The sequence below is a fragment of the Plecotus auritus genome (genome assembly GCF_963455305.1).
Source record: "Plecotus auritus genome assembly, chromosome: 4".
NCBI lineage: Eukaryota > Metazoa > Chordata > Mammalia > Chiroptera > Vespertilionidae > Plecotus > Plecotus auritus.
Genome location: NC_137775.1, coordinates 46,381,472 through 46,406,070, shown reverse-complemented (window position 1 = coordinate 46,406,070; position 24,599 = coordinate 46,381,472). Strand labels below are relative to the sequence as shown.

Genomic DNA, 24,599 nt, shown 5'->3' with positions numbered 1-24,599 from the left:
TGTATTTTGCATTACATTATACAACATAAAAATTCAAAACTGTATCTATTCACATCCAAATTTACAGCTCCGAGAAGGAACCTTACTTGAGTAAGTTTAAAAAGAATCTCATTTGTTAAAAGGTATGTTTAATAAAAGCTTTTTATAGGTTCAATCACAATGAATTATCATTATGAAATTATTTTCATACAGCAAAATAAAAAGCAAAAAGTCCTACATTAAGATGACAGTAAGTAATATCCCATGTGTACCTCTTCTCAATTTTTCTGTTTTTTGTGGGTTTTTTTTTAACAAAGCTTAGACCAAAGCAAGTTCCTTCATATACTATATTATATGGCTCATTCCTTCATAAGTTCATATACCTTTAGGACTATAAATTCCACAACCAATTATAATGACCAGACAGAAGTCAATTATGAGACCAGATACTAAGTTTAAAAGAATAAAATTCATCTTTCCCATGTTCTGGTATAGACCATTGTTTCTCTCCATCAAATAAGAATCTTACCATAAACCCAAAAACTTAAGATAATCCAGGGGTAAATTACTGAATTAAATTACAAAATTAGCTGGCAGGAACCTTAGCAACAGAAAAATTAACAAAGGATTCTATACCATAGTTCTGATTATTCTCTTTGACAATATAGTTATAAATGCTTAAGATATATATTCCCATTAGTAAACACTGTTATACACATTCCCCTTCTTAGTAGCTGAAACATACCATTTTAATCACATAGAACTAAAGAAAAAAATGTCAAATAGTTGCCCATGTCCTATGTTTATAATGGTTTTCATCTTTAAAAAATTTACCTTTAAGTCAGCCACTTCTTCATTATAATTATCTTGCTTGGTGACATTTGAAAAGGAGCGCAAGGCTCCTGTGAGTCGAGGTAAAGCCATCTATAATTCAATCAGTGATCCATACAATGAGGAACCCGAAAGTGAAACAAAACAATATGGTATTTATCTGTTGGGAGGAGGTGCAAGAAGTAATCACACTCAACAAATTGACCTGTCCAAGAGAGAAAAATAAACACAATTAGTTAAAAAAGCAATTGCTACCAATGTTGAATAAAATTCAACACATTTTGTACCCATGAACTTGTTTATTTTTTTATAACATACTGGCTATGTTGGGAAAAAGGAAAAAGAAACAAACAAAACACGTGTGGTGGGTACTACTTTAGCATTACTTAAAAATAAGTTCTACTGATTCCCAAGTACAGGTCTCACATACTGCATTACTACTGACAATAACACTGAGAGGAAAGAAAGCACATGCCCATCTTTTCTCCAATACTGTTTTATGCTCACTGATTTCATCTCACATTATCCCTTGCATTCAAAGTCTCACTGCTTTTGTTTTTTAAAGCGTTTCCACCTAAATGCATTTGCATTAGTGGTTCCCTGCTCAGAATGCTCTTCCAATGTTCATATAGCTGACTCCTTGACACACAGTTCCTGGCTTAAAAGATACCTCCTGAGAGGGGCCTTTCTTGACTTCTCAATCAAAGAAAGGGCAACTACTCAGTTACTGTCTATCAAAGCACAAAACTTCCATTCTCTGTTATAGCACTAATTAATATTTGACATTTCCTTGTTTATTTACTTATTTACGTGTTGTGTCACCCCACAAAGAGTAAGGTTCATGTTTTTGTCACTCAATAATGATTTGGTATACAGTAAAAGGAAGAAAAAGGGAGAAAAGGAGATAAAGGTAACAGAGAAGCTAAAGAACAGGAGAGGAAAGAATTAAAGAAGCTGGGGAAGGAAGGGAAGAACTCCCAGAGAAGGAAAAAAGTCAGATGACCTGATCTAATCTCCTTGTTTAGGCGCTGACAACTAAACAACTAACCTCCTAGGAAAAGACTAATAATATTTACTGAGGGGAGTCCTTATCTATGGGACACTCTTAGAGCTCATCCTGGTGAAAGATTGCTTATTGTAACAAAATTTGGCAATGCTCCCTGGAGAATGTCACATACACTATACAAGCCCTTAAAACAGTTCTCAAATAGGGATATTTTGCCCTTATAGGTCATTTGGCAATACCTGGTGACATTTTAAGTTGTCATAACTGGGGGGGTGAGGGAGGAATACTACTAGCTTCTGGTAGGCAGATGCCAGTGGTTCTGCTAAACATCCTATAATACACAAAACAGCTTCCTGACAACAAAGAATTGTTCAGTTCTGAGATTTTCAACTGGTGTGCCACAAGAATTTTTAAAACATGCAATACCTGACTATTTGGTCAAGGGCACTGACCTCTGTCCCTTATATTGCTAAATAATGACAATAGCCAAGGAAACAATAGCTGTCCAGTGTGAACGAATCAAAATTATACCTTTTTCATTTTGGTTAGATCAGCAAAAAATATAATGTATTTTTTGGTGTGCCACAAATTTTAGTAATTAGTTTATGTGTGCCAGAGATGAAAAAAGTTGAAATTGCATTAAAATAAGTAGATCTTAAAAGAAAGTGACAAGTCCAACATCAAAGTGAAAGTTCAATAATTGATCAATTACTGCTCGGTCAAATCAGCAACAAATTTTCAGTAAAGACATAAAAGACTTGAACAGTGAAATGAATAAGTTTAATTTAATGGACATATACAGAAACCTGTATCTAGTGATTAGAAAAATATATATTCTTTTCAAGTACATCAGTAACAGTTTAAAATGGTCTATGTCTACTAGGCCATAAAGCAAATCTAATAAATTTCAACAATTAAGCATCACTTAGATCAGGGGTTCAGTAAACTTTTCCTGTCTAAAGAAAGAGAGTAAATATTTTAGGTCTGACAGGCCACCATGCAGTCTCTCTGCCCTCTGCATAGTCTTAGTTTTATTCTTTTTTTTCTAAAACACTTAAAAAGTGTAAAACTCATTCCTGGGCTCAGGATGACCAAATTAGCTTGCTGACCCCCGATATAGGTCACATTTACTGAGCAAAATAAAATAAGATTCGAAATCAGAAACAAATGACTGCATTGCAAATAAGTAAGGAAATGGTATCAGAACAGCCAGGAAAAAGAACAGTTGGATTCTCTATATCATACTAAAAAAAAAGTAATCAGGAAAGCAAAATGATCCATTTTGAATTTTAACTACCCATTGGGAATGAATTTTGGAAAGCATTTCTGGAAACAAGGTGATTCAGGGAATCACATTTGTATTTTTCTAAATAACACTTTCTGGAATATTTGAAAGAAGAAATCAAAGCAGGAGTCAGTAGAGAGCACAGAGAAGACATTCTCAAACTTTGGTGTCCATCAAAGTCAGCTGGAGGGCTTCTCAAATTGGAAAGCCCACCATGAGGTTTTCGGAATCACCACCAACTTTCTGAATTAGCAGATCAGATGGCACTGAGATGGGGCACTATCAAGATCAGAATTCAAAAAACATCAGCCTCATACATATAATCCTCTATTATGCAACTTCAAAAAGAGGTCATATTTCATAGTAAATCCTAGAATTTTTACTTTCTATTACTTACTTGTATTATACCTTATTGGTTAATGTAGTAGTGGAGTCACATGTAATTATTTCAATCAGTCAAACACAATATGGCAAATAAAAGGTATAAACAGACAAAAATAATAATTCTGGAGACTATGCCCACTATTTCACATACTGAATACATGTTCTAGATGAATGGAGAATAAGCAATACGATACAGTGCTCCCTTACACTGTTTCAATCACCATATGCATCTCAAACTGTGAACATCTTGCTGCATTGCATGACTCCAATGTTTAAAACACTGTTCCCTTTCTAAAAAAGAACATACAACATGGCCATTAAAGATAAGCCAATTTGTTCACCTGGATCATCTGAAGAAATTGTGATATGTTCCAAATCTGGAGGGAAAACATACTGGACAGGGCATATTGAGAGACAGTATGTTGTGACAACCTGGAGTACTAAGGAATTTTCAAGGGAAATTTTAATTATTATCTATTTCCCCCCAAAAAAGTTCACTTTAGATTCTAATTCATTCCTAAGCAAGAAGCAACTGCTCTTGAATAGTGTCCAATAAAATTAGGAAACAGACTTGGAGCATGGACAACAGAAAAAGCAAGGGAAAGAAAGAAAAACACATACATACAAGGTGTGGCAAAAGTAGGTTTACAGTTATCCGTCTGGAAAATAATGCAACAATTAATATATCATAAAACAAGAATAAACTGTTTTGCATACTCATAATTGTGAAACTACTTTTGCCCCACCCTGTGTATATTTTTATATAAATCAATGTATACAATGGTTTGCTAAAAATAAAATTTGTATGAGGTTCTTATATCCCAACTACTTACTTAATAATAACTCCATTTTTCCTATTTAAAGGTACCCCTAGGGGTTAAACCTAGACAGGCTCATAACCATAAACCAAATTGCCTTTGTATTACAGAAGACCCCTATAGTTATATTCATTTTACTCTTAACAAAGGGTAAGGAAAGCTTTTCTTTTTAATATTTAGAGAGAGGGGAAGGGAGAGGGGAAGAGAGAGAAACATGGGTTGGCTACCTGCAGGCCCTCTACCCTATTAAGGATGGAGCCCGCAACCCAGGCTTGAGCCCTGACCAGGAATGAAACCATCAACCTTTAGGTGCACAGATGTTGTTGCCCAACCAACTGGGACACATCTGCCAGGGCAGGAAAGCTTTTCTTCTAAATGCCCTGGGAAACAAGTGGCTAGAATAACATATGAGAACCATATCAGCACCATATGAGAACAAGAACTATTAGAAATTCCCACGGGGATCAAACAAGCACACTATTACTCTACAGGACACCTGGAGCCGACCTACTACATGCTAGGCAGTGTGTATTTTTATTTTTCCCCACATGGGTCCAGTGGAAAAGATCCTGGCTCAGATGATCTGAGCAAAGCAAAATGCTCATTCTACCCCAATCTATGGGGCTCTGAAAGACAGACCCAAGGAATTTATGCCTGTCCCTTAATAAGCCCTTAAAGATTAACCTGAACTGAAACCTCTCTGCTGTGCATACTCACAACTGTAAACCTACTTTTGAGAGGTATCCTCCTCTCAAGAAGCACCCTCATACACCAAACCGAAACTCCAGTGATGCCCTGGAACAAGCCTTAGCTGTTTACAAAGAAAGGGTTTTCCTGACCTTGTATACTTGTTTCTCTGTACCATAATTACATGGAGCACCATTACATTCCTCAGTGTGAGCTCTGCAACTGGTGACCCTTTAGAAATCTGACTCAAGTTTTACACCCAAAGAATTAGAATTATACACCGTAAATCCAAAAAATATTTATCAAAGGGTTTCATGGCCTTAATCTTCACTTACTGTTTTGTGCATAGTAGAGGAAATTCATAAAAAGCCCTAACACTGACACTATATATAAAAAATTGGCACACAGTTGGTAATAGCAGCAGATGAAATCTCTCCACCTTTCTCTCAGAGAGAAAAACTAGACACTATAATCAGGACTCAAATGAATTAATGTGGTAATCATGAAATATAAAAACAGATAAGGAAATTACCTACTCATTAGGTATTATGAACCAGAATATATAGATAGTAAGAATTCTATTGTGCTACAATATTGTATTTAATATATGCTTTATTTGAACTTTATGAAAGCATGTATTGTGACCATTATCTAACATTCTGATTTGAATTATTTATTTCAATATTTATGAATAAAAGTTTTCTTATAAAAACAGGGTCCTCTCCTCCCTTATGTTACGTCAGTCAGAAATGTGCCCTGAACCATCATTTCCCTACCAGATTCCATCCACTGTTACAGCTTCCTAAACTGAAAGATGTTTGAAAGGGTCAGGCTGATATTTTTCATTCCTTCTCATATTATAATTTCTAAGTCATTTTTCTTAGCATAAATTATATACGCTACAAATCAGAGGAAAAACAGGTTTTGTCAATGACAACTCCAACTTTTAAAATTTAATACTGAAAGAAGCACCATACCTCATAAAGCATCAAACATTAGGAACATATTTTTGAAATTCATTTTCTCTGATGTTTTAAAAATTACAGCAGGTTACCTTAAATTGTGTAATACTAAAGTAATCATTTCTCTAAGGACTGCTGGTTCACAATTTTTACAGTGAAGATATTAGAAAAATCATATTTGTTGACTTTTTTTAATAAAAATGATATCTGTATAGGTTGAACAGTGATGTTTTTCAATGTTTTATAAAATTTTCTGTGTAAGTATAGACCATAAAATAACTAGGTCACTAAATACTGGAAGCTGCTTTCTGATCTTAAAAACTCTTTTGAAAAATTATCTGTACTGCCTAATGTCAGTACATTGTAAAATTTAAGCACTCTTTTTCAATGAGTGACTTCTAAATAGTTGAAGATACCTGGCACTCTACTTTAAGCCTTCTCTTTACCAAGCTAATTAAGTGCCATTTCATTCCTCAATCCCTCTCATTATGCCTTGGTTTATAACCCATTACACAGAAATATGTGTATAGAAACTTGTATCAGAGCTATATACACCAGTTCCAATGTAGTGTATTCCTTCAATAGTAATATAATCATTTCTCTATGGATTGAGAGAGAAGCGGCAAAAGAAAAAATATTAGCAATAGTTTTTAAAAGATCTGAAACAAAGCAAATATTAATACTTATTATATCTATATGGCAAGTACAACAGTGTTTGTTACAATATTTGCTGAAATTTTCCACATTCTTGAAATATTCCATAAAATAAAAATATAGGCTATAAAGTTAAATTTGAATTTCAGGTAAACAACAAATAATTCAGTATAATATGTCCCATGAACATTTGGGACATACTTGCATGGGACACACTTATACTAAAAAAAGATGTTTATTTTTGTATTAAAAAATTACATATATGCTTTAAGATTTTTTTTTTTTTCATTTTTAAAAAGAGAGGAAAGGAGAGGGAGAGAAACATCCACATGAAAGTTGAAGATACATCTATCAGCTGCCTCCGGATACTCCCTACCTGGGATCCAGCCCAGGCATGTGCCCTGACCAGGAATCGAACTGGCAATCCCTCAGTGCATGGGATAATGCCCAACCAACTGAGCCACACCAGCCACAACAGAGAATACATGTGTACATATGCACATATACACATATATTCTGTCTATTGTCAGCTTCATCCAAGAGAATGAGTCCCATGAGGGTGGGAACTTTGCTTTGTTCACTTCAGTATCCACAGCCACCTAAAATAGGTGCATAGTAGGTTCTCAATAAATATTTGTATAATGGCTGGATGGATGGATTGACAAAAAGGATAAAGGGAGGCCAAAGCTGCCACAAAAAAAGGACCATATTTACAGGTCTGGATTTCCATATATTTATTTTTTTAATGTTTATATCATCTTTATTTCAATACTTCAAAATATATTTTTACAGAAATTAGTTTATTTGATTAATGTATTTCAGTTCTTAAGAAGAGATAAGATGTTCTACAAACTAGTAAGTTTACTCCAAATTTAATAAAAGAAATCAAAATCTAATGTGATTTATTCAACTCACTATGCCATTTTTCTCAAAGAACTCAAAAACTCCCACACGCATAAATTTAACTCTAAAATTAGTGTTCAGGTAAACATTTTTGAAATCTCAAGCTAACAGAGCAGAAAAGCAAAAGCAAGGGTAAGAGAAAAGTCAGTATTTGTTAGAAACTCTAGGGTGGGAGTGGGCTCAGAAGGAAAATCATAATAGAATGTAAAAACGGCTTTCACTCACTTAACTGAAATTTCTTGACTAGTATTTCTATTACATGCTAGGCCAGTGGTCGGCAAACTGCGGCTCGCGAGCCACATGTGGCTCTTTGGCCCCTTGAGTGTGGCTCTTCCACAAAATACCACGGCCTGGGCGAGTCTATTTTGAAGAAGTGGCGTTAGAAGAAGTTTAAGTTTAAAAAATTTGGCTCTCCAAAGAAATTTCAATCGTTGTACTGTTGATATTTGGCTCTGTTTACTAATGAGTTTGCTGACCACTGTGCTAGGCAGGTGGCCATGGTGAGCCAAATCAATGTGGTACTTGCCCTTGTGACGTTTACAGTCTGGTGGGGAAGACAAGCCAATTAAACAAGCTATGTCAATACATAAGAAAACCGCTATAAAAGCAGTCAGTGGAGAGTATGATCAGAATAAAAAGAGAGTTGGGAAGGGGAAGCAGCTTTCTTATATTTGAGACTTCAAGAATGAAGAGTTGGCCAGGTCAAGAGGGCAACATATTCCAGCTCAGGGGTAAGAACATTTCACATTCAAGGAACTGAAAAGATGAATGGAGTGTAGTGGTCAATGAGTAATGTGATAAGAGATGGAGCTGGGGATATAGGTAAGAACCAGGTCATGAAGAACCTCATAAGTTACGTTGTATAGAAATTATTTTGATAGTTAAAAAATTCCCAAAGAGTTTTTGACCTGAGCTGTGTTTAATAAGGATTACCAAGATTGCAGTAAAGGGCACGGACCACAGGAAGGCAAGATGGGGAAGCAGAAAGGTACTAGAAATTATTGCAGTAATCCAGATGAAAAACAAAGAGGATGGGTTCCTGAACTGAAGTAATGATACTGATTCAGAAGAGATTGGATGAATCAAAGTGATTAAATCAAATCTATTTGGCTTGCTCTGATTATCTGTATTTGTGGTGGGGTAGAGGGCAAAAATCAAGGCTGACTTCCACATTTGTAGATCAGAATGATGGTACAATTCACTGAACTACAGGGATTTTTTTTTTTTTAATGGGGAGGGGAATGGCAGAAATGTCATGAATTCAATCACAAACAAGTTAAATTTAAGATGTCTCTATGACATTGTCTGTATGAAATGTAAAGATTGAATATTCAGATGTGGGAGAGATTGGTTTAGGATCTAAATATCAGAATCATGAGGAATACCACGAGAAGAGAGAAAAAAATATCACTCAAGGATTTTTGTGTAGACAGAAAAGAAAAGGCAGTAAGAGGTGGCAGCACATGAGCCTGTAAGGAATAAATAGGTGGAAAAGGTCTATAAAAGGGAATTTCAACAGAAGACCAAAAAAAGCTGGTAAAACAAAAAACAAAACAAAAAAACCCAGAAGTGTAGTATCTCCAAAACCCAGGGAAGAAGGGGTTTTAAGAAATGAGTATAGTCAACCATGTCAAATGATGTCAAGAAATGTGGCCAAACGCCCATTGGATTCAGAATTTCAGCAATGTTCTTCCAGTGTTCTGTTTCTAATAAATACAAACAGAAGGTCTCCAAAAAATTGAAGTAAAATCAGTCACTCTTCAAACTCCCTCATTTTTTTCCAAGTTGCTGGCCAAAATCAGTGACTTTTTCAATCAGTTGACAAAGCCTTCATTTTGCAAACTTTGGGTTGATCAAGGAAGCATTCACTGGCCATACGTATTTTTCCTTGCCAGAAATGAATTCACTGAATAGTCTCACAAAGCCAGCATCTTGATTATAATCTCCAGCAGTGAAGAAGTAGTGTATGTCTTGCTTTTCCCTGGTATCTTGCATGGTTCTTGGCCTGTGCCAAGAACTCAATAAATATTTGTTCAATGATGTGTACTCAGAGCATTGATCTGTGAAGCTTTCCAGAAATGATTTTTAAGTTATTCCTTACCATTTCAACCCTGGAGTAGAGACAGTACTAATATTTTTGCAAAGCTTCCTTCACTCCTTAAAGAATGCGAAGAAAAAACTGTTTAGTGAGTCTCCAAGGTACTACCTAAGCAGGTCTCATTTTAGAAAATGCATGCAACACTGGGGGAAAAATGTACTAAACTTATTTTTGCAAACTGAGTATCACCTTCATATTAATTCCTTCTTATAAATCATTCATGTAGAATTTTATAACTAAGTTTCTTAAATCAAGATGGATGGATATTTATTTCTATTGTAAATAAGACCAGAATTTAACATTTTTATATTGTTCCATCTGATTTAGCCTGTAAAGCATTTTACTCACTTTTTAAAAAGTAAAGACATTTTTCTAAAAAGACAACTTGTCCTATCAGTAAGCATTCCTCTCTTGGAATGGAATATAAGTTTTCCTTCATCATATTTGCATGCCATGTTTCTTAGCTATACAAACCAAGTAACCTGATTTCAAAATCACTGACAATTTCAAAATGACCTAGCAAGTATTTGAAAATGTTAGAAAATATTAGTGACAAAAGAAAACTGTTTAGCAGAGATCAAGCAAGCTAAATCATGAAAAATAAATTCAATCAAGTAAAATTATTTAGCCTACATTTAATTGGCATCTCTAGGGAAACTTTTTCTAATGCAAGACTCTCATTACAACTATCATTATAACTCGTTACAAATGGAAGATGAACAGGAGCACAATGCAGAGTAGAAGCAAAAGTTGAATTCTTAACTTTTGACCACACTTTGAAAATCAGAGAAATAATTTCAATCTATGAAACATGAAATCTGGTGATGGAAATATCAGCTATTCAATCTAATCTTACCTAGGGAAAAACAGAAAATATGGTTACTATTTAGAACTGCACATGTGATTTCATTCATATCAAACTTTTAGCTACCACTACAACTATGCTTCTTTTAAACCAAAGAATAGCAAGATACAAGAACACACTGCATTCAATGAATAAGCCAATGTGTGTTAAGAAACTTATTTAGCGCGCGCGCGCATAAACACACACACACACGCACACGCACACGCACACGCACACGCACACACACACTTACTTATTTCAAAACGACATTCTAGACTACCCGATTGCTAAATTCACTCACAATTCACTATGGTCAACTCCCTACCCAGTCTATTTACTTTTCAGTGTAGGGGTAAAAAACACAAGGAAGCAGCAGCATTCCCTCCCAGAATCTACGCGAAGAAAACGAAAGTTACCACGACTTTGGAACTAAAACAAAACAAAACATCCACTAACTAATTACCCACACACAGGAAAGAAAAATCAGCACACGTGGTCATCACTCTGTGGCCTAACACCTGGGAAATATGTGGCTCGGTTCATTTTTGTGCTCCCAGCCCCCACGTACAAATTCCAAGAATGGCAGGAAACTGTCGGAGGTCTGGGACAGGTCCCGGCAGAGGGGTGACAGCTCGGGCCAGCCTCCCAGGCTGAACGAACATCACCGGAGGGGCCAGCCCGATCGCCGCGCCCACCCCGCAGTCCCCACCTCCCGCCAGCCTCACTGGGCCGCGGCGCCCCCTCTCCTCCTCCCTCCTCCACCTCCTCACCTCCAGACTCAGGCTCACACGCTTCCCATCCCTCCGCCAGCTCCTGCTCCGCGCCTCCCTCCCTTTCGGTTTTACTTTTCCTTCCCACGCCAGGTGGGGCGCGTGGGGCAGAGCAGAGGATGCCAGGCGGCCGCCGCACCGCCGCGCCCTCGTCCGCACCCTAACGCGGGGCTTGCCCGGGTCCGCTCCCAGTTCCAGGACACAGCACGCGCGGATGGGCAGACCGCCACAGCCAGACAGACTGACAGACCCGGCAAGTAGGGATGGGGCGGAGCAGGCGCGGGCCCACACGTCACCGGCCCGCGGCGGCGCCAACGTAGGCACGTCGCTCCCTCCGGCCCCACCCCTCCCGCGTGCGCGCGCCGCCACCCCGCCTCCGGCCCGCTGAGCTCAGAGCAGGACCTGGCCTGAGGCCGCGCCGCGGACTGTGACTCCTGGTCTGGTGCGTGCCCAGAGGCAGCCAGGCCTCTCTCCTCCAGCCCTTTGTCTGAGAGTCTAACCCTGCTATTACCGGAGTCGGCCGAATCTCTCTCCCGCCCTAACCTGTAAAGTGAAGACATGGAGAAAACCATTCCTCTTAAAGGTAAAGGAGAGAAGAGCAGTGACTATATATGAAGAACCAGGTAAATGCCATCACCAAGTGTCATCACCAGCCACAGCTCCCGGCTGCTGCATACTTTATACAGGGTTCCCTGGTTTCAAGTCCTGCTTTCCTTAAGCTTTCTGGATTCTCAGTGTACTTCTCTTCAAGTTATCTGTGCTAGTTGCCTCTTTGGTTGGACCACCCACCACCAAAAACAAACGGCCTGATGATTCTCTGGCTCAATTGAAAAAAACAGGAAGGCAACATTCAGAAAATATTGACTAACCTCAAGAACTGTGCAGTGTATGCGTATATAGTCCTGGACTAAAAGTTGGGCATGTAAAGATGGTATTGAAACGGGCCCAAAGAACCTTCAGGTCTTTTGCCTGCCACCCTGAAGCCAAACACAAGACACAGGTGCTGATGGTAGGAAAGAGGTTTATTCAAGTGCCCATCACTGGAGAAAATGGGGGACTCTCATCTCAAAGCCCATCTTAGCATCTCAGTGCAGACCGGGTTTTTATAGGTGGGTTGTTGAAAGAGGGGAACTAAGGAATTCTGGTGACCTGCAGTTTCACATTCCCACTCTCAGGTGATTTTGATCTCTTTGATGTGTGTCAGCGTCTGTCATTTTTTCTCTCTGCAGGTTTTATTGTTGATATCTGGGGACAGAATGTTTCAGGCCTGGCTAGCCATCAACATCTGCTGGACTACTGTGATCAAGACTGGTGAAAAGGAGAACTGGAACTGCTGCTACCTGTAACATGCTTAAATATGAAACTAATATTTTAGACTATAACTTTTGTTAGTCTATGCTATACCCTGTTACAATATGTGTTAATAATGTGTTGTGATGCCCTTTTGCTCTTCCATCCCCCTTCTCATAGGAATGTGTCTTGTGACCTGGTTGAACTGTTTTTTATAGAGAAGGAGCCAATAGTGACCCAGTGATACTCTTCACTGGCCAAACCACAGCTGGAGTTCTTTGTTCAGTCTAGATTGAGCACTTTAAAAATACCTCAGAGAATTTGGAATTATTTCAGAAGAGAGCAAAATGATGGGTAGAACTCAAAAGCACAACCAATGAAGAAGTACTGAATGAACTTGGAAGGATTTTTATAGAAAGGAAAAAGCTACTGGGACTACCTCCAAATAAGTAAAGACTCTTCAGATGACAGATTTGTTTCATGTGGTGTTAAGTGCACACTGAAGAGAAACAGATTTCAGATCCTGAAAAGAAGATTCCCTTCTAGCACTAGCCAGAAAAGTTGTTGCTTAGGGTGGATGGAAGCCCTGACCATTGGATTTTACTTTAAGTAGATTCCGATGGTTTTTAAAGGGGAATAGGTGCAGAGAAGCCATGCATCAAGAGAAGAATTAGTTGATGTGTTTTTTTTTTAAGCTATTTCCAACCTTGAGATTCAATTAGTCTATAGTTTCAGCCTTAAAAAAGAATTTACAGGTTAGCTATGAGACAAGACAAATGCATCAAAAGGTAAATAATGAAAGGAGGCCATATGATAATGAGCAGTACTAACAATAAATGCTAGTACATTTATTGTTCTCATTACAATTCCAGAGGCTTAAGGGAGAAGGAGGAAATGAAAATAGACTGTGTCTAGAACTGCCCTGTCCAGTAGGGTAGCCACTAGCCAAATATGGCTATTTACACTTGAAATGTGGCTAATCTGAATTGAGACATGCAGTAAATCTGAAATACACACCAGATTTTGAAGACTTAGTACAAAAAATGTAAAATATCTTAATACTTATGCTGACTACATATTAAAATAATGGCATATATTGGGTCAATATATTAAAATTAATTTCACCTGTTGTTTTTTTTTTAATGTGCTTACTAGAAAATTTTAATATATGGCTTGAATCTTATTTCTATTAGATAGTTCTGGCCAAAGAAATATACTTCATTGAATTTATCAAAACTATCTATAAAGAAGAGTGAACTGGAAGACATTCTATCTACTAAAAACAAAGGAAAAGCACATCAATGACCAATTCTTTTTATACATATATGAACATAAAAAGAAGAATCAACAGGCAAGTCACGGTAATTACCACTATGAAAAAGACAAAGAAAAGCAGGTAGAAAAACTAACTCTAAAGGAATCAAGTATAATTCCTGAGATAAAAGAACATTTGTAAAAAGCACTCCAATTTATAATCCTCCAGTATTCAAAATATATTACATCAGGGTACTTGGAAAAAAGGAACAGCCATAGAATGAAATAGAGTTCTGAAACACTTATAAAACATCATTACTTAAGTAAAACCAAAGAAATCTAGAACATAGCATACATAAACATAAAAGAAAATATGAGAAAAGATTCATGGAGAGCCACTTCAGCAGACTTAACATTCAACTAGTGGAAGAGTTTTAAAAAAATAAAATTGAGAAACATATTTTTAATTATATGTTTAACTATAGGAGGCCTTTTATAGGATATAGAAGAAAAGTTTTCAAGTTGAGTAGACTTGAAAATAGATTTAAAAAGACTCATACTCATTATGCTAAGTCAGTGGTCGGCAAACTGCGTGCCAGAAAATAGATTTAAAAAGACTCATTATGCTAAGTCAGGGGTCGGCAAACTGCGGCTCACGAGCTGCCACGGTTTGCCGCTCTGTTGACTAATGAGTTTGCCGACCACTGGGATAGGGGCTTAATCACAAGGAACAACAACAGCCTGTAATTATTGGAATCGAGAGTCTAGCCAGTGGTCGGCAAACTCATTAGTCAACAGAGCGGCAAACTGCGGCTCGCGAGCTGCATGTGGCTCACAAGCCGCAGTTTGCCAACCACTGTGCTAAGTGATTTTACTCATATTTGGAATCTAATGAACAAAATGAACTAATAAGCAAAATCCAGATAGACAGGTTGATAGCTGTCAGGGGGGTTTGATCAGGAGTTCTATTACCATGGGAAATGAAGAGATATTTGGAGACAATTTTTTTTACCCAGGATGCTTTTTTTTTTTTCTCAAGGCAAATTTACTGGTATTAAAAACCTAAGGAGAGCCTCCTTTCATTTCTTATCAGAATGAGTGGAATATCAAGAATAATTTTCTCTCAAGCACATAAGTAAAAAAGTAAAAAAAAAAAAAAGCAACATAAAATCTTGGACATTAATTATTTTAAGGATTAATTTTTCCTGAAGCTTAAACTGTTCTTAAGCATGTTTAATATGGTCAAATAGAAGATTTCATCCACTCTTCCCACAATAATTAAGCATTATATCACATAACCCACACTTTGCTATGCATTGTGGAACTTTTCAAAAATAAGATCTCTAGTCTCGAGAAACTTAGAGGAACTTACAGTTTAGGTGGGTGACAAATTTAACACAAAACTATTTGAGAATAATTAAGTGCTGAGTTGTGATGTTATGTTATGAGTCCCAAAAGTTGTCCAAAGTAAAGATAGGCCACTGCTGCATTCAGGAGATTAAAAACTTGTGCAAAAAGTGAACACTGAATTGGGCATAAAGAAGAGGTAGAATTTAGATGCAAAATTATGTAGGGTTATTTGTAGGATTGATTCTAGAGAATAAGACACACTGAGTTTAAAGTCCGAGTTGTTGGTGGTAGCCTAAAGGCTAAAAATGGCTGACTTGGTAGTTTATAAACAGGTTTCATTTCTGGTTCTTGCTCTATGTTGTAACCACAAGTAGCAGCAGAATGCCTGACACATAGTAGATAGCAAATATTTGTTAAAGCAAAAACAAATTTTTGCACTCAATATTTCCTTTGTTATGTGACTAAGAACTTTCAATTTTTTTTTATTGAGGTATAGCTTTACAAAAATTGAGGTATACTAAAATGAGACTACTACCCAAATTAAAATATAGACCATTTCCAACACTCCATAATACTCCCTATGACCTTCCCAATGAGAACTCAAATCTCCCCACCCCTACCCAATGAGAACTCAAATCTCCCCACCCCTCCCCACCCTACCCCAATGAGAACTTAAAATCTCCCCACTGCATCTCAAGATAGCCACTATTCTGACTTCTATCAGTAGTGATTAATATTCCTGGTTTTCACATAAATGAAATCATATAGTATGTCACTCAAAATATTTTCATGTTGTTGACACCTGGCCTTACTTTGCAACACTTGTTGACACTTGGAAGAGATATATTTCCACCCTCTATTTTAAAAATATTTTCTTGTGGGAAAACCCCATAAAGGTGTTTATTGTAGAGTAATATACATTTAAGGTGTCATTGAACTTTAAACTTTAAAGACAGGTTGTGCTTACTTTGAGGGTAGGCAAGGTCAGCATAAACTCCATCCTATACCTTTATAGGACAACTTGGTACTTCAAAAGTGACAATCACGTTAACCTGCTGTGACTCTTGCTCAAACAAACCTGAAAATTCCCTATGAAAAAGTTTAGATCAACTGTAAAGTTAGAGGCACAATCCCTACCCTCACTTCTGACACTAACTGCAAGTATGTGGAGGGGTTTCCTAAAGTACCCCAGTAATCTATACTAATAAAAGGGTAATATGCTAATTAGACCGGGAGACCTTCTGGACATCCTTCCGGACAAAGCCATGGTGGTGGGCTGAGGCAGAGGCAATCAGGCCAGGAGGTGAGGGCAGTTGGGGGTAATCAGGCCAGCAGAGGGAGGGCAGTTGGGTGCGACCAGGCTGGTGAGGGGGGGCATTTGGGGGTGAGCAGGCTGGCAGGGGTGACAGTTGGGGGCGATCAGGCTGGCAGGCAGAATGGTTAGGGGCAATCAGGCAGGCAGGCAGGTGAGCAGTTAGGAGCCAGTGGTCCCGGATTGTGAGAGGAATATCCGACTGCCGGTTTAGGACATCCCCTGAGGGGTCCCAGATTGAAGAGGGTACAGGCCGGGGTTAAGGACACCCCGTTTACCATGCACGAATTTCGTGCACCAGGCTACTAGTTTTCTATAAAGACTCATAGAACTCACTGAAAGCTATTACACTCATGGTTATGGCTTATTAAAGGGAAAGGATTCAGATTAAGGTCAGCCAAAGGAAGGCACACCTAGAGCAGAGTCTAGGAGGGCTTCAAATGCAGACCTTTATTTGTCTTCTAGCCATGGAATCATAATCATATCATATCATATTATATTATATTATATTATATTATATTATATTATATTATATTATATTATATTATTATATTAATTATATTTTTTACTAGAGGCCTGGTGCATGAAAATTCATGCACTGGAGTGGGGGGGTCCCTCAGCACGGCCTGCCCCCTCTCACAGTCCGGGAGCCCTCAGGGGCAGGAGGTGACCCGGGGATCAGGGGAAGGCAATGCCCCATCACACCTCTGCTGCTGCCACTGCTAGCAGCACAAGCCTCGGCGGGCCCTGGTTACCTGAGCCTCGGGCAGCCCTGGGAGTCTGGGCAGCTGCCATCCAAGGCTTGCCTGCGCCTCGGGCCGGCCCTGGGTGGCTGGAGGGCTGAGGGGACTGAGGGACTCCAGAGGCAAGTGTGCGTGCCTGCCACCCCGGTGGGGCTGAGGGGACTGGGCACCGCCATCTTGTGGCTGTGAGCACTGCCATCTTTGAGGGTGTGGCAGATAATTAGCATATTCCCTCCTTATTGGCTGTGGGCACCGCCACCTTTGCAACTGTGTGAGGGTCAATTAGCATATTCCCTCTTTATTAGATAGGATATTATATTTATTATATTATATTCCATCATTGAAGTGTGACAGTATGCATGGAATACTGCCTCTGATGGAGGATCACGGAAGCTTGGTGACCAGTTTGGGGAGACTTCGTAATGTAGGCATGATTGATTACCCTCCTGGTTCATCTCAGTTTCCAGGTCCACTGATACTGTGTGACTCAAAGCCCAAAATCATATTGTTGGTCTTTGGGGATGGATAGCCCCAAACCTAACAGTATATGGGAAGTCAGCCCCCATGGTAAATCATGTTGTTAGATTACCCAGTATGATTCAAGGTTCTCAGACAAACAGCAGATCCTATAAGGCTGAGGGCAGTTGGGTGCAACCATGCTGGTGGGGGGGACAGGCCATCTCTTTGGCAAACTCAAATCCTTTACTACATACCCCCTAAATCTTCACTTCTCTAACTGGAGAATTTGGTGTTTCCAAACCCTGCAATTAAATTATTTCTTTAAAAAGTTTCTCAATTATCACTTTCATGAGTTTGTATTTTTAAAAATTCTGAAGCATCTGAATGTATTTGACAAAAAAAATTAAGAATGGAGTAGGAGTACTAACATTTTCTTTTTTCCCTAATTGTGTGTGTGTGTGTGTGTATGTGTGTGTGTGTGTATATATATATATATATATTTATTTATTAAAGAGCTAATATGCTAATGGTCATCACACCATCACGCTGCAATGACTGATCAGCAGGAGACTGCGTGCACAGCAGGCACACATGGGCGGGTGAGGACTTGATGCTGCATCCTTCCAGACAAAGCCACAGTGGCTGCCTGAGACTCAGGCAAGCTGCAGATGGCGGCTGCCGCTGCCCAGGACCGGCCTGAGGCTCAGACAAGCCTCAGATGGCGGCTGCCGCTGCCCAAGACCAGCCCGAGGCTCAGGCAAGCCGTGGATGGTGGCTGCCACTGCCCAGGACCGGCCCGAGGCTCAGGCAAGCCGTGGATGGTGGCTGCCACTGCCCAGAGCCCGAAGCTCAGGCAACAAGGGCTGTGCAGAGGCTCGGCAAACCGTGGTGGCTGCAAAGGCCGAGGCTCAGGCAGCTGCACGGCTGGCAGTGGCAGCAGCAGAGACGTGATGGAGGCGTCACCTTCCCCTGATCGCTGGGTCGCCTCCCGCAGAGGGAGGCCAGAGGCAGCAGCATCAAGGGGTTGATGGGGGTGGTGCCTTCCCCTGATTGGCTGCAGGGAGCAGGCCTAAGCCATCAGTGGGACATCCCCTGAGGACTCCCACACTGTGAGAGGGGGCAGTCCGGGGTGAGGGACACCCCCCCCCCAGTGCACAAATTTTTGTGCACCAGGCCTCTAGTATATATATTACATATATATGATTACTGACCTGTAATGTGTATTTTAAGTTGACAACAGCTACAAAATAAAATTCAGAGTTTCCCAGGAGACTGTAAAGCTAGAGCTGACCATGAATGAAAGACAATGCTGAGTAGCAGCATTTCAGCGATGTTGAGGCTTGGAAATTAGGTAAGTGTATAGGATTCCCCACAAACTTCCAAAGACCTCCATAAGGAACAGTGAAATTGTCAAAATTGTCTCTTTATTTTGAACATTCTTTCTTTACATAAATGTGTTGAGGAGTCATCACTGAGGAATGAATACCATTATAGTTTAAAATGAAATTAAGAGATTTATTGGTTAAGGTGCCACTTACTACCCTGTTTCCCCGAAAATAAGACAGTGTCATATTAATTTTTGCCCCCAAAGACATGCTAGGTCTTATTTTCAGGGGATGTCTTATTTTTCCGTGAAGAAGAATACGGTACACATTTATTGTTAAATGAAAATAAAGGAAATTTATTACCTGTATATGGTACGGTAGTACGGCAGTTGTCAACACAAACCAGACAAACTGTGAATCCTACAGTATCAAGAATTTACTCATTTATTCAATGACAATCATGTCATCATCTTCTGGAACATCATCATAACAATACAATTCCTGAATTTCCTGGTGAATTTCTTGTGACTCCATTTCTTTCAGAATCAGTGGACCAAATCTCTCATGTTTAGCAATAGCACTGTCTTTAAATGAGTACTTCTTGTCAAGGTAGCCTGCTTGCAGTGCATTTGCAATACAACTGTCAGTGATTTTCTCCCATGAATTCTTTACCCAAGTCACAACTTCTTGCAGTTTAGGTTTCACAAAGTTTCCACGCTGATTTCTCTCCATTCTATTTTCAATGTAGTCATTAATTTCCATGCGCAAATTGTCTTTGAATGGCTTGTTTATTGCAATATCAAGAGTCTGGAGATAGGCCGTCATTCCTGCAGGAATCATTATCTGATATATTTTTTTTTTTTCGTGAAGAAATGTCTTCATGTCTTTAGCGCGGTGAGTGCTGGCTGCATCCCAGACTAGCAGACCTCTTTGGCTCCCTCGCATAACAAGCGGCAGCATTAAATCGACCCACTTCCTTATAACTGCTTGTGTGGCCCAGGCTTTTTCAGTTTCAAGAATAAAAACGCCCAAAACACGTTCAATCTTTTCCTTCTTGCCCTTAGAAATGATTAAAGGTGGGATTTTAGTGCCATCCAGATGAATTGCCAAAATACAGGAAACACATGCACTTTCGTAAGCAGTGGAGGGAATGTACGCTAAGGAGGCGCCCCGCTGTTCAATTGTTGTTTGAGATGATTGGCCCATAAACACTGCAGTTTCATCCATAGCAATCATGTTGGAAAGATTGTATTTAGAGAAGTCAGCATCATCAATAAAGGACTTGAATGCAAGTGCTCGCTTAATAACTTGAGTATCTTCCAACCTAAACAATGTTGTAGATCTTCTTAAAGACAGTTCACTTCGCTGAAGGAAATTATCCAGCCAGTGTTGTGATGCTTTGAAGTCTTCGGGGGCTATGTCAAACTGTGGTGCCATTACAAGGGCAAATTCTTGAATCTGAGCCCTATTCACAACCAAAGCCTTTGCTCTCCTGTCAACAACCCATTCACAGATCAGGTCTTCCAGCTCGGAAAATAATGGTTGCCGACCTGATCCACACTTGTGCTTTTTAGCATTTCCCTTGTCCACTTGTTCAATGAGGTTACCATACTCTGCTCGCCATTTTCGGACCAATCGGATACTCAACATCTTCTCTTTGCAGAAAGCAGTAAGATTGTGGCCCCAAGAGTCTTCCACGATTCCTTTCTTGTACTCCACGGAGTAGCTTTTTCTTTTTGCGCTCATTTCTAGGGGTAAAAAAAAAGGAATTGGGGTATCAAGGTGGGGGGAGGGGGATCACTCAAAATGACACAGGGGGGATCAAAGGGGGAAATCAAAATGGCACAGGAGAATCAGAGGGGGGATTACCATTTTAGTAACCCCTTTTGATCATCCTGTGTCATTTTGATTGTCCCCTCTGATCCTCCTGTGTCATTTTGATTGTCCCCTCTGATCCTCCTGTGTCATTTTGATTGCCCCCTCTGATCCTCCTGTGTCATTTTAAGTGATCCCCCTCCCCCCACCCCTGTGCCACTGAACAACTTCACCAGACATCCCCCCTACCCCTTTATCAGACATTTACCCCCTGGGGCCTGCCTGGGGACTGTCACTGGGATTGCTGGGGCCTGGATCTGGGCTGGAGCAGGGTCTGCCACTGACTGAGAACCTTCAGTCATCATGAAGGCGGCCGCGAGCATCAGGTAGTGTCACCAGAGACAGACCAGCACTCACCACCTTCGCCGCGTCCCGTCCGCTCTAATCCTCCTGTTCTTCTACACGCATCTGCGAAAGTCTCCTCCTCTCTCCCGCCCCATGCTCACCGCTCACTCTGACCTCCGCTCCGCCTCCACACAGCAGTGACGTCAGGACTCCACGTAACGTCACTGGTTGCTAGACGCCAGTCGGGGCGGCACTAGCGACCAGTTTACGGTAAATTAATTTTCATTCTGAGACAGAGCCTGGGGGCCTTATTTTCGGGGGATGCCTTATATTTCACTCAGAAGGAAAACTGTAAGTAGGTCTTATTTTCAGAGGATGTTTTATTTTCAGGGAAACACGGTATTAACTAGAGGCCTAGTGCACTAAGTTTGTGCACGGGTGCAGTCCCTAGGCCTGGCCAACAATCAAAGCATGAATGTCTGGCATGGAAGGGCAGGTCCCAGCTGACCTCTGGGCCCTGGGCAGCACCTGGGCCCACAGGCCTCTGCACTCCCCATCCCAGCCCAGGGCTCAGCCCCAATTGAGTGAGCAGGGCCTGCTGGCCACTGGTTGCAGTCTGCAGGGTGATCAATCGGTGCCGGGCCCCCCACCTGGCTCCCTCAGTGCCTGGGAGCTGGGCAGCGACCCCACCCCCACCACTGCCACTGTTCGCCATCTGCAGGGTGATCAGCAGGGCGATTGGGCCCCTGCTCGCACCCATGTTGGCTTGTCTGCTCACCTGCTCAACCATTCTGCCATGGTCCCACTCTCATCGGGGCCAGCACTGCCTCCACTGCCGCCCGCTGCCAGTGCCACATTGCCGACGGTCACCATGTTCCGCACCGCCCTCTGGTAATCAGCGCACGTCATAGCGAGCAGTCGAACTCCCAGTCAAACAATTTGCATATTAGGCTTTTATGATATAGGAAGTCCTGTTTCTGCTTAAAAATAATTTTTAACTGTTTTGATAGATTTAGCTTTTTTTCGACTTTACATATGAGTTATACTTTTTTATTCTTGTTAAGATATAGTAGAGATACAGGACTTCAGGTGATGAAATAGCCTGGAGACAAAATGCCACCTTTGCAGCTCAAGCAGGGCAAGGGCAGTTGAAATCAATCAAATCACGGAGCTGCCAGGCAGCTGTTGCAGAGTCATTGGTCAGGAAGGGCAAGGTTTGTCAGGCATAAGATTCTGATTCCATAGCCTTGAGAGGCTCAGACTGAAAGCTATATTGCACTAACTCTGTAGGTTGATCTGAAGGTTCATTCATCCGTTCATTCAATTTTGACATACATTGAGCACCTACTGTGAGTCAACAGACACACTAGCAAACAAGATAAACACTGTGTTGGTTTTTACAGATGATAGCTGACATTCACTGCACATCTACCTGCTGTTTACTTGTCATTGTGCTGAACACCCTTCCTGGAACACTAAGAGGGTGTATTACTCTCACTTTTAATAATAAGTGATTTTATCTAGATTTCACAGGCAAGGAAACCGAGTCTCTAAGAGGTTGATGATCTGGCTGGAAGGAAGTGTCTAAAGACCACCTGTCTCACCCTCTCAAGCTGAACTTTCTTGCTCTTGCCAGTTGAAATGGACATAGTTTCTCAGTGCCTAAAAAAGCAGCCTTATCTTCTCTGCCACTTTCAGTTTCTGTGCTGGATACAAGAGCCCCATCTTTTGGCAAGATGTGGAATTTCATAAAGAAAGATGGGACTGATGACAGACTTGTCAAGCATCACCTTAGCTCTTCTTTATGAAATGGTTTACTGTCTAGGATTCTAGTATTTTTCTAGACCAGAAGAAGGGACACATTTTGGTTACATTTCTGCCAGTTGGTATTCATTTTGCTATTATGCAGAAGAAAGATAGAAATATAAGAACAGATTTTAATTTTAGTATATGTATTAGTACTTAAAATATACATTCAAGGTTGCTTAAAAATAAGTTCTTCCTTAAAAATGTAATATTGATTTTACAATTTTTAAAAATATGTATTTATTTATTTGGAGAGAGAAGAAAGGGGAGGGAGAGAGAGAAACATGCATAGGCAGCCTCCTGTATACCCTCTACTGGGGATGGAGCCTGCAACCTAGGCATATGATTTTTAAACTTTTAAAATTTAAAATCTGGCTACAATTAATGAAAGAAGAGAAAAATTGTCCTAGCTTGAACATAAAGTGTCAGATTGACACAACTCTGAACAAACATGATTCTTTAACAAGTGAAGTTTCACTGAAGTGAAGTTTGACAGAATGAATGCTGAGTAAGTGCTCAATGGGAGTATTTCTTCTTTTAAACTTTCACTAAGACACAGCTAGAAATTATAAATACTCACAGGGTGGGGCAAAAGTAGGTTTACAGTTATGAGTATACAAAACAGATTATTCTTGCATTATTATTTATGAATTATTGTATTATTTTCCATATGAAAAACTTTTGCCCCATCCTGGATATAAGCAAAACAAGATTAACCAATAATTTTTTATTACGTGTATAACACTAATTATAATGATTGCTTTTATAAAAGCAGATATCTATATGTATAAAAGCCCAGCGACCGAATGGTGGAATGACCAGAACAACCAGTCCACCAGTCGCTATGATGCACACTGACCAGCAGGGGGCAGACACTCAACGCAGGAGCTGCCCCCTGGTGGTCAGTGAGCTCCCACAATGGGAGCGCTACTTGGCTGACCAGGATGAGTGGCTACTCCCACAGTGGGAGCAGCTGCTCAGAGGGTGGGTCCACAGCTGCTCGGCTGACCGGGATGAGCGGTGCTCCCACAGTGGGCTGATCTCCGCAGGCCATGCCCCCCACCAGTGCACAAATCCGTTCACCAGGCTCTAGTTATATAATATCTTCTCATTGCTTGAGTCTCTGGAAGCAGACAATTATATCCTACCAATAGTAAGCTTGTGTGTTGAGACCTCATCCTACAGAATGAACTGAGGTTTCTACTGCCCACAACTGACATCCATTCCAGAACTCTAGCTCTATTTTCCCTGGCTTACATCCATTGCCCTGATAAGTTTTAGGAATGATGACCAGTCCTAAAGCATCAGCATTCTTCTGGTTCCACCACCAAGCAGTCAGTCTCCTCTTAGGCTCTGAATTTCCTGGAGTAGAGGTGGAGTCAGACCTCAGCCTACAGTTCACTTAAGCTTTTTGGGGCATCAGTACAACACTAGTTCTTTGCATTTTTCAACTGCAGAAAACACATTTCAAAGTTCTCCCATAGTCCACTGGCTGAACCCCTCAATAGACTTCAGGTTAAAAGGTCATACTCATCTACACCTATTCTCCACAGAGGGTGGGTACTCGCAACACAGTGGCAGACCTCCAACGAAGCTTCTCCTGTAATTTTCTGACACTTTTTAATATCCTTGATCTGATTGAAGGCTCAAAGAATCATGTAACAGTTTCTTGAATTCAT

The 24,599-nt window shown here is 40.2% G+C and overlaps 1 protein-coding gene and 1 long non-coding RNA gene across 2 annotated transcripts in view; both read right to left on the bottom strand.

The window, feature by feature from the left end:
- ASCC3 (activating signal cointegrator 1 complex subunit 3) overlaps positions 1–11,528 on the bottom strand; it is a 288,876-nt gene extending 277,348 nt beyond the window's left edge. The window contains exons 1-2 of the mRNA XM_080665788.1: positions 11,222–11,528; positions 814–1,015 (exon numbers count right to left, since the gene is read on the bottom strand). Coding sequence (XP_080521914.1) covers positions 814–903 — 90 coding nt within the window. The 5' untranslated portion in view covers positions 904–1,015; positions 11,222–11,528. The remainder of the gene's footprint in view (positions 1–813; positions 1,016–11,221) is intronic.
- Positions 11,529–12,448: 920 nt separating this feature from the next.
- LOC308247148 lies at positions 12,449–14,902 on the bottom strand. Its single transcript, XR_013960460.1, has 2 exons — positions 14,574–14,902; positions 12,449–14,353 (listed from the first exon to the last, which is right to left on the bottom strand). It is a non-coding gene; the product is annotated as an uncharacterized lncRNA (long non-coding RNA).
- Positions 14,903–24,599: the final 9,697 nt, after the last annotated feature.